This window comes from Bidens hawaiensis, unplaced genomic scaffold, assembly GCF_021521415.1.
Source record: "Bidens hawaiensis isolate Kalapana, Puna unplaced genomic scaffold, B.hawaiensis_p1.1 tig00013072_1, whole genome shotgun sequence".
Taxonomy (NCBI): domain Eukaryota; kingdom Viridiplantae; phylum Streptophyta; class Magnoliopsida; order Asterales; family Asteraceae; genus Bidens; species Bidens hawaiensis.
The window spans coordinates 203,780-215,358 of NW_027492100.1; the positions used below are offsets into that span (position 1 = coordinate 203,780).

Genomic DNA, 11,579 nt, shown 5'->3' on the forward strand with positions numbered 1-11,579 from the left:
CAACCTGATTATAACTGATTCCGTCGGATATAATCAGTGGGTCTTCATATATTGATTTCGTGTGTGTGTTCTTGTCAACTGTTTTAGTGTAGCACGAGATCCCGATCCTGACAGACATTGAAGAAGTCTTTTCATGAGTAACTCCTGAATCTTGACCATGAAAAATATCAAGCAATCTTTCTTTAATCTCTTCATTCGATACATAAATTTTGTTTTCATCCATTGCCTTCAATAGATCTAAAAATCTCTCAATCAACACGTTTATACTTATTAGGCAAGTGCTTTAATATATCAAACTTCTGCTTAAGACTGTTTATCCACATTTGTTTCATTTGATGATCAGGATATTGTTGTTCAAGAGCTATCCATAACTTATATGAATACACGCATTTTCTGAATTCATATTGGTTAACTAATGATAATGTTGATGTCGGTATAGAAAATGCCTCCTATTCATGATCATGCTCAGCTTTCTAGCAAGAATTCAATTATGAATATGGCTTTTTTATACACCAATTGAATCTTCCATCATAAACGAGGAACATAACTCTTTTTTATTGGTGTCAACAAATCTTTATCATACATACAGACGGGTTCTTCAAAACAAACTTTCCAGACCATGAAATTATCAATATCCTTTCTACTACTAATGTAATGTCTACTTATTGGGTCTTGATTGGAGATAATTTAACTACTGTTTGGGGAAGTTCTTTCTATTTCTATACTGTAATCTACATATATAGACTCGCGAGAATCTCTGAGTGTTCAGGCATTCAATCACTATTAGATTGAGATGGATAATTTATAGAAAAAAAACATGAAAAAAATGATTCTTTTTTATTTTTTAACCTCTCGTCAAAAGTATAATATACTATCTCCCAACTCCTTCAGAAAGACAATCGGGAAAGGGTACGGATTAGATCAAATAGGAAAAAGTTTGTAATAGATAGCAATTGATTTATTTTTACTTTGAAGGGCAAGAAAAAAAGGAATGTGCCCTCTTATTTTATTACTAGATGTTCCATTAGTAACATTCATTTGCAGTTTTGATTTTTTATTTTACTCGTGTTTAGTCTTTCCCGATTTATTAGTAAGCTTCGGAGCTTTGATTTCATTGTTAGAAGATAAACTGGTTTTTCTGATCGAATTTGTGGCAGAAGATATCCGGTAAGAGATCATCTTGAAAGTATAAGTGAACCATGGCTGAATAGAAAAAATGATGCATAAAACCATTAAGAAACGGAAGAACTCAAACTTAGCGAATAAGCGAACTGAGCACACCGAACAAGATTCGAAAATTTTTCCTGATCAAAACTTGAAATGACAACTTTAACCGAATCAAACTTTATGCCATTGAAAAGTTTGATCAAAAGATGTTCGTTAAGCTCGTTAAAACTTTCAGTTTGAATTTTCATAGTATTTACCAAATTGCCACTATAGAGTAATTACCAAACTGTCATAGCTGATATTTACAGTTCTGCCACCAACACTTATTTACTAAAACGCCATCAGCAGCAAATACTTGAACACTTGAATGTACGAATTGACTCTTGAACAAAATTTCTTTAGATTATCCCTTTGAACAAGTCACACTTACGTTGTCGAAAAACCTGGTCAAATATTTCACCGAAAATCTTGACAAAAATCTTTTCTGCTTTGGCTCGTTAAACAAATAAAGTCAAAAACCAACCTTCAAGTCAAATGTCCAAATTCCACCACTCAAAGCAAACTAAAAATCTGAGCTGGACAACTTTTAATCGGAGTTTAACTTCGTAAGTGGTCAAACAACCCCTGAATTGCCACTACCCAAATTACCCTTTGCAACCAAACAACAAATCGAACCCGAGCTTAATTTTTCACTCACTTACAACGTGTTACTTGAAAATGTCCAAACTACCCTTTTATGATAAAACTTCCCGAAAATATGTTCTTGGCTAAAAAAATATGAAAAAAATGAATCTGCAGCACCTCAATATGTTGTAACAAATAATTGTCTGCACAATTTTGTAAATTCCACAAAATGTTACACGAGCCCCATGTTGACTTTTATAGGAGACTTGTGATAGAGGACCAAAATAACCTTGCAATTTCAAATCTTCAATCATGTATGCAAGAGTGCCAATCTCAAATTCAATTACTGCTTCCACTTTTGAATTGAATAATATGGCATGAAAATCAAATTTCTATTCTTCAACAAACTGCTTTAATGTGAATTATACTTATATCCGGCGAATGAGTTGTTCTAGCGAATGGGTCACTTGATCTAGTGAATGCCTTGGCTTTTTGATCAAATGATCAGACTAAGCGAATGGACGGTTATTTTGCATTGAATACCAAACACGACGGAATTGATTTGCAATGAATCTGATCGGAATTGATGATCTGAAACAAATACGATCTCAAACAATTTAAATTGAAAATCATTTGTCGTAGCAGTATGAACACCAAATCTGATCGTTACGCATAGTTATGTCGCCGAAAAATTGTTAGGCTGCCGGTAAAACGCGAGTACTGCCGGTAAAATGGAATCGCCAGAAAACTTATAATTACTGTCACTGCAACTTGACGATTTATGTGGACTGATTTATCAAAAATTAGTGAGAACTCATCACAATTCTAGAGAGAGAATGATATATAAACGTCGCCGGAAAATTATTTGAATGCATGCTTGCCGGAAAATTCAGTTACGGTGTTCGGAAAAACGAATTCACCAGAAACGTTTTTAGTCACCGGAAGACACAAAAAACGAAATTTTCGTCTCATCGAAGATCAAATCAATCACAAATTCAAACTCGAATACATTCGTTAATCAATCCGAAACTCAATCAAACACAAATTCAATCACTTGAAAATCAATCCGAGGAACACTAACACTTGTAATCAAAATCAAACACCTTAGAACGATCAATTTACCATGAAATTCGGCGGTTAGATATAGGATCGAGAGCCGAAAGCTCTCTGATACCACTTATAGGTCTCGATACGGATCCGAATACACGATTCGATTCTAAGCTTTCACCATAAACATGTGGAAAGGCATTGACAATAATAACACATTGAAGTTCGTATATAAATTTCAGCAGAGTTTCGTTACAATCGGTCAATCCATAAAAGTGTGTTCGCTACTACGTATCGGAATGAGCATATGGCCCACCTTAGGTTTTTAGGGTTTTGTCATATAATCTCTAAATATTAGAGCATTCTCATCCAACTCCTTATATTATGTGAGGGGTGTTTTTATAATTTAGAGAGTGATTTAGGTTGTTGTGAGTGAAAGTTTTTAAATTTTAAAAAAATAGTGATTTTTCTGTATATTTGAAAAGTTACTTTTCATTCCCTATAATTTTTTAATATATTTTGAAAGTGGTTGTGAGTGAAGGAAAGAAAAAAGGTAATGATAAAAGGTATTAAAAATATTATTTAATTGAAATGAATAAAGAAAATAAAGTGAGTTTTAATGTAATTTTTGGTTTGGAAATAGGGGATGGGATGAGAATGCTCTTATATGACAACTTTTATCAATAAATGATTTGATATTTACCATTGTCTTACATGGTATCAGATGCAACCTAGGCTCTATACCGTCTTTGTCACGCGCCACTCAAATAACCAAACCCTAACCGTCTCTTGAGAAAAACTCAGGACAGGGGGATGTGTCGTCGTAACCGTGGCCGCCTGGCCCAGCCGCTGCTCGTTTTATGTTTTGTTTCGTTCTATTTTGAAGTGTTAGTTAAATGAAGATGAAGACTCATTTTCAGTTCAAAACTCCAATCACTTGGCCTAAATCTTTTCTTCAAGACAATTTACCGAAATTGTTTATGGCGATGTTCATACTTCATATTTTATTCCGATCTGGTAGCTGCTCCAAACTACAAACACATTCCTTTGATTTTTGTCCTTTGTTTTCTATTGCTACCATCATTCTATAACAGTTGGTAGGATTGGGTTTGCTATTCAAAAGGGGTTACGTCGTAACTTGTTGTCCGCTTACGTGCCACTTAATATTGTAAATCGTTTGGATGTTTTTTGAAATATAACAATATGATTTTGAAGTTAAAAAAAAAAGAAAGAAAATTGGTTAGTGGGTTCAACTTTTGCCATCACAAGCAAGGATTCCTTTTCTTGTGTGCCCTCATCCTCCACGGGCTCCACAAACAAAATTTTAAACTAGTTGACAAATCCTGCCATCAAGTTTTTTTTTAGCAAAACCTTGTTTTTGGACTGCGGTCCTCGATGCCGCAGATCTGACTTCGGTCCTCTGGCGCTGCAATTTCACCAAGCCGATCTGGCGTCCAGGTCTGACTTCGGTCCTCAGGCGCCAATGCAAATGAGCCGAACTACTCGCGAGCTACTCGAGATCGGCTCGTTAAAAAGCTCGATCGAGCCGAGCTTAATCGAGTCCGAGCCCGAGCCTAAAAATAAGCCCGTTTAATAAACGAGCCCGAGTCCGAGCTTCACTTATCGAGCTCGAGCTGGCTCTCGAGCCGGCTCGCGAGCCTAAACGAGCCTATCATTTTATAATTTTTTAAAATATATAGCCTAAACGAGCCTATCATTTTATAATTTTTTAAAATATATATTTAATAATTATTAATTAATATATAATGTTATGAAAAATAAATAGAAATAACTAAATAATGTATATTATTTTAAGGATTTTTACATATTTTTTATTCCTAACATTTAAAATTACATATTTCCCCAAAATACAAGTTTTTAATGCAAAATGTACCATGCTCTTTAAGCATTGTTTGGGAAAATATATAATTTCAAAGTTTAGGAAGGGAAAATATGTAAATGCCTCATTATTTTATACATAAAGTTATAATAGGAAAAAAATATATACAAATAATTATAATTATATAAAAAATAGTTGATATATAGTGAACGAGACGAGCCTGAGCCGAGCTCAAGCATGAAAATCTACTCACGAGCCGAGCTCGAGCTTTTAAAATAGAGCTCAAATCTTGCTGAGCTCGAGCTCTGTGTAACCTAAACGAGCCAAGCTCGGGCTCGGCTCGGCTCGGCTCGTTTGCACCCCTACCCTAAACCGCACCATCATTTATTTTTAATATTTTTCTCTTCATCTTTTTTCCATACCTCATGTAGGACTTCGGTCCTCTAGCCACTAGTTAACTACATTCCTCTATAACTCATTATCGCCTCACCACATACAACACTTGCAAGGCTACAAGATCTTTTATACTTGTGATTTTTCATTCAACATTATTAGGTTAATTGGGTTAGAGATTGCATGATTATGGAATTTTGGTAGAAATTTTGACTGAAATTGAAAACCGCTTTGTCATTAGCGTTCAGTATTGCTCATCTTTTTATGTTTTTTGTTTGTTTTTCCAATCTTAGATTCCGGTTTCCATCTGCTCAGACCGTGCACACACATACGTACGAGTATTTCTAAGACAATATAACACTCTAAACAACATAATAAAGCCTAATACAAAAGACTAAACGACAAACCAATTCAGCTCTTAGCATTTGTCACATCAAAAGTGTACTAAAAAGTTTATTAATAAGAAAAAAAACATTACAAACTAGAATTTTCGGGTTCGAAATGTTATCATGAACTATAAGAATTTGAACTTGTAAACATAATGCGTACACCTAAGCTAGCCCCATTTTTGGTATGAAAATGAAAGCCAACTTTTAAAACAATAAAATGACTTGACCAACTCTTTCGTGACGGTTACCCTCCAGAAAATACGAGACATCGTCCAAACGAACCCTGAACTGGGCCCACCAAACCGGAAAAAGACCGTCATTGATAACTAGCACTCAGATGAAAACAATATACACAATGGTCACAAGGTATGTCTTCAATGGCAGTCACTTCAGTAAATGTTTCTTCAATACATTTGCACCTGTCGGCAATGGAAGTGGTTCTTCAGCCTCGTGAGCTGCTTTCTCCTCTTCCTGGCCTCGGTCGCTGCAGCTGTGTCGCATGATCTTTTACCTGGTACTTGGTCTACAACATGTTTGTCTGCTGGAGCCTTAATAACTAATTCTTCACAACTCACAGGACATGTTGGTGTTTCTGTGTCCTTTTCTGGGAAGAATTGCTGGCACTCGAAACACTCTTTTGGTTTGTCATTCAGATTAAACGAATGAGGATGGTGGTTTTCATTATTATTTTGAGGTAGAGTAACAAGCCAAGGGTATGGGAGTAAATATAGCGGGGCCACGGAATTGCCTTCACAAGAAGGTGACTCGACTGAAGGGAATACAATTCCGGCTGGTGAGCCGCACTGTAGTTGGGGCCATACAAATGGTAAAAAAGATGGTTGGTTGTAAATAATGAATGGAGAGTTTGTGGAGGATGTGGAAATGCTTGGTTCGTTTGTGGTGATGGACTCTTCTCGCGTTTCCTCGACTTCATTATTTGTTATCTTAGTCATCTAAAACCAAAGAAATAAAAGATTCATCACTTTTCATATGTACCAGACTAAATGAATGGCTTAGAACGATAAAATGGCGACATTCTCACCTGTGCTTTCAAGCACTCGTTCTTAGTCTTGAGAGAATCGTACTGTTTTGAAGCCGAGTCCTTTTCCTAATAACAGAAATTATAACATATGCAGTTTAACAGATGTCAAGGATTACAAATGCATCATACACTGATTCTAGAGGTAGCAATTCCAACTTGGATGTTGATGAACAGATAAATTCAAGTTAAATATTGAAGAAAATGACCAAAATAATCATTTTGACCAATAAGCCAACAAAAAAGTTATGCTTTTTTTTTTCCAAAAAATATCATCTGACTTTTCTTATCTATAGTTAAGAATTTGTTTCGGCCAACCAACAGCTTCCACGCGGCACATCCACTACGCCCACACAACATATTTCCATCTGCAAAGAATGGATCTCCCGCGCCAAGCATGAAATCTGTTGTGCCAATGCTATTTTGTTAATTTTATTGGTCAACCCAGTCATTTTGATTATTTTACTTAAATATTATCTCATGTCAAATAGGTAAAATCGTAAAACCAAAATATTTTGACCCTACTGACCCAATTGATCTTGTGCATTCAAGGACAACATTAATGTGAGGTATCTAACGAAACAGGAAACATGGGAACAGCACAAACCCTTTTTAATTTCTCATTCTCCCAAGCTAGATCTATTGACTTTCTTTGTAGCTCCTCAAAAACCGCCTAATAAATTTGTCACAAGAGTAAATGAACTTGTTAGCTGCGTATTTAGATAACAAAACCATGATACAAATTTAGTACCACTTTCATCATTTTTCAATTCTAGTAATTGCCCCGTGACATTTTATTTTGAAGTAGATGCAGTTGACAACACTTGTGAATTGGTTGTTTGGTTTTGCTACGTTTTCATTGTTTGGTTTCTTGTTTTTTCCTTAATTGCAAATTCACATTGCATCCAAAGTTTATAATTAGCATCTCAAAATACTTGCAAAAGTGAACATACGCTTATAATGTTAAAAAGCAAAGTATACCTGTCTCCTACGGATTGTTTGTCTAGCTGATTCCCGGTTTGCTAGCACCCTGCGTATTTTACGCGCTTCGATTTCAGCCTGGCTCAAAAAAAAGAAAAAAAAAAGAAAACTATATAATTAGCATAAACGCAAAATCGAATGCAAATGCATATCTTACATACCTCTGTCAAGTTTTGTCTAGATTTCCTCCCACTTAATACACAATTTGTCGGTAAAGAGGTACTCAGTCCAAGTTTAGTATTCTGTTCATCCTTCATTGACTTGGAAGTCATGATACCTGATTTCTCAGGCTTCTTGACCATAAAAGTAGTCGTCTCCTGGTTGGTAACAAGAAACACAAAACAATTATGATCACAGTTATTCCCTCTAATTCAAGTCGTAATCAAATATACTAGTACATGCAGATGTTGGTTGTGTAGTTTAATAACTAAGAACACACTTAAAAGGGGGTTTGGATTTGTGTTTCAAGGGGGACCAGCTAAAGGATCTACAGAATTCTATTAATTAGACAACAAAAGTGACATGGCGGGTCTCAGATTCTTAGCCGTAAAAGTAACACCAAACAATACATGTAAAACCAATCAGTCACATATGCTAGTAGCAATCTAAGAAACTATTCAGTCTTTTGACAAATTGTTGACTCATCTAAAATCTAAAAATTTAGAAGATCAAAAACAGCAACCGCTACTAATATTTACACAGATAAATCAAAACCTAAATTTCGAACAAGGGGGATATTAACTAAGAATAAACAAACCTCATAAGAATTACTGCCATTAGACACCGCCGGAAAATGAGCTAATCCGGCCAAAGCCTCCGCCGCCTCCAACTCTATCTTCACTATCCGTTGATTCTCGGTCGTACACAAATCCATAATTATTGGACACAAGGCACAAGTTGCTAGAAAGAGAGATATAAAGTGAGGATAGGTGGCCATGGAAGGCGGCATATGTAGGAGCAAAGGATGACACATGGCGATTCATGACGGTGAAGGTATAAGGATATGACACGTATCGGAGAGATACAGGCCATGTTAAGGGAAGTTGTAGGTGATTGGACAACCAAGTGGCTAACAGAAACCACCTTCCCTTCCCCGGTTTTAGAAACCAATACTTATCCTTCTGCCATGCCCACTCTCCAACGCCACCCGCTTTTATATGTTTTTTTTTTATAAGAAACTGATCTAAAGCTTGTTGGGAATGCTGATTTTTAGTTTCTTTTCTAACTTGCATACGAAGGGACTGGGTTTTAGCTCGCGTGTTAAGCGGATTGATTTAGATAGAAAGCCAAAATAGCCCCTCTTAGATAGAGAAACCCTAAGATTTCTAAATTACTTGGACTTTCTCTTCATTATTTTCTCAAATCTGATCTCCTCCCTAACTTTTCTCAGTTATTTGGTTTGCTCCATATATATTATTATCTTTTCCTAATGTGTCTGAAAAGTCCAAATTCTAAAAAATTTTGAGAAAAAAAAGGTTATTTTGGGCTTTCTCTCTCTAAAAGGGATTATTTTGGAAATTTCCCCTTTTTAGTATCTTTTCTAACTTGTATATGAAGGAACTAGGTTTTAGCCTGCGTGTTACGCGGGTTGATTTAGATTTTTTTATTATATTATTGTGTTATGAATATATAATTTTTGGTTACGATGTGTTTAAGTTTCAACTTAAACATAAACTTTAAGATGTAGATTTTATATTAAAATCAAAGGTTATAAAAATCATCAACATTGTGTTCATTGTGTTTTTTAATCTAGCTTGGGGTCTATCAATATATGGATAGGTTTATAGTTGGTTTGGAGTTTAAGTTTATAGATGGACTCTTTGGATTAATATGAATATGTTTATAGTTTGGAGTTTAAGTTTAGTTTGTGGATTTTTAGTATGCTTGTATGTGTATTACACGTTTTTTTTTTTAATTTGTCGTTTCTATTATTGTGAATATAAATTTTTAATGTTAATTTAATTTATTGTAATGAAGTTTGTGTTATATTAATTCAAAATTTATATACGCGTATGGTAATTACAATGTTTTGGGCCGAGATGGGCTAGGTTTAGAGTTCGTTGGAGTCTGTTTACATAAATGATTTGACGGGTTTACTTGTTTGAGTAAGCAGACTGAAAAGCGGCCTATTTCACAAAGCGTCAATGGTTGGCCTATTTCACCAAACGGATTGACGGGTTGAAACAAAATCACATTAAGCAATTGTCCTACAACCATTTTATTACAGCTGATTGTGTGATTATGATTTATCCTATACCACATATCACTTACAAATCTATGCCAAACACCCCTCTACGCACCATTGAGCTAAAACAAACAAATCCAAATATTTTCATTTATTGTCATATCTGCCTAACTCTAAACTACCAAATTCAAAAGATGAAACTTGTTCTTAACCAATTCAAAACCTTAAAAAAATAAAATATACCACGGTCCGAATGATCCTCTAATTCTTACTTCAAATATAGAGGCAAGTATATAGTAGTTAACAGCCTTGGCATAGCAATATATAAAACTTGAACACCAAAGGCTTCTAAGTTATAACATAATAATTTAGGTGAGCTTAGTAGACCATTCACATAACATAATGACAATTAATCGATCAACCACATTAAATGAACACTTATACACAGATGATAAAAAATCTCCCCCCCCCCCCCGCCCCCCACCTATAGTTGATCGTCATGCCAGCATATATATTAGTTTGTTGCGTTCAATATATTTTTTTTTTAATGTTTGGGCTCTTTCAATTGAGATGAGTAGGTTTACAGTTGGGTTGGAGTGATTTATAGTCGAATAATGGACACCGCTAATTGTACATAATCCTAATTTCCTCCAATTAACTTTTGGTATCATGAAATTTCATTTTGTTTTGAGTAAAATTGTTTAAACTATAAAAATTTTGGCGAGCGTGTTTGTGTGCTAAGTGGTGGCGGGCAGTTGGTTTTGTAGTTCATAATACAATATTCTAATCTATAACAAAATTACACAATTAGAATCCCTTTAATCCAACCAAATTTAAACATATACACCTTTACTTAATATTTGATGTCAAGTTTCAATTAAGTGCTTCAGTTTTGTTTCTAAATGGTTATTGAACGGTTAATTACCATATCATGGTTACGATTTTTCCTCAATACCCTTTTGTAGCTCTTAGTTTTACCATACGTAACAAAAACGTATAATTTACCTGACCCATCCAAATCAAACCAAATCAAATAGAAAATTCAAATGTCTAGGGCAAGCAGATGGTGGTCTTCCAGAGGTTCGGACAGTACGTTTTCATGTTTGTTTCTAGATGTGGTAGTTTTGGTCCATGGTCTATTTGGGTTATCTTTTATCTCAAACATATTAAATTAAAAAAATTAGCAAAAAGGAAAAGTATTTTTTTATAGTTCAAAATTTTAGATTAGTTTTCAAAAGGGTAAAGTGTATATGGGCCAACCTGACCCGATTTTGACCCGCTAGCCATAATTACCAGAATGCCACTTATAAGAGGATGCAGGAGCTAGCACAAGAATGAAATAGCTAAGTGAAACAGAAGGTGGTAAAACCCAGACGCTGATACGGTAAATCGACGCAAATTCGGTCAGTTTTGGTTACGTGCGTTATTGTATCGGAACTAAAACAAAAACAAAACAAAATAATTACAAAACTTGGGTGGACCTATGGCGTGGCGTCGGTCGGTAAAACTCGATCATTGGTAAAACCCGACCGTTATCGATCCCAGGCATTGAGGCAGCAGAGTCTATAAGGTAAAAATTCGGGAACTACCGTTACCGTACCGATCCCAAAACTCAAAAATTTGGTACCGATTCGGTACCAAATCGGTACCGATTTCGGTGCCGATACCGGAAACCAATCGGTACCGGTACCGAATTTGCTCATCCCTAGTTTTCGTCATGTTCGTTACGGTATCGGAATTAAAATAACAAAAATCAGGATTTGGTCGGTTTTCTTTACGGTACCAGAACTAAAACAAAACTCATTGAGTCTAATGAATTCGATCGGTTTTCGTCACGTTCGGCACGGTACTGTAAGGCCCCGAATCCCGGGAATTATACAGTTGGTAATCATATCCAAATTTTACAAAAATTTA

The 11,579-nt window shown here is 35.3% G+C and overlaps 1 protein-coding gene across 1 annotated transcript; it reads right to left on the minus strand.

The window, feature by feature from the left end:
• Nucleotides 1-5,852: 5,852 nt before the first annotated feature.
• Nucleotides 5,853-8,354, minus strand: LOC143543148 (uncharacterized). Its single transcript, XM_077035537.1, has 6 exons — nucleotides 8,238-8,354; nucleotides 7,642-7,797; nucleotides 7,481-7,558; nucleotides 7,107-7,172; nucleotides 6,503-6,568; nucleotides 5,853-6,413 (listed from the first exon to the last, which is right to left on the minus strand). The coding sequence occupies exons 1-6, from the start codon at nucleotides 8,352-8,354 to the stop codon at nucleotides 5,865-5,867; spliced, it is 1,032 nt and encodes a 343-aa protein (XP_076891652.1). The 3' UTR covers nucleotides 5,853-5,864.
• Nucleotides 8,355-11,579: the final 3,225 nt, after the last annotated feature.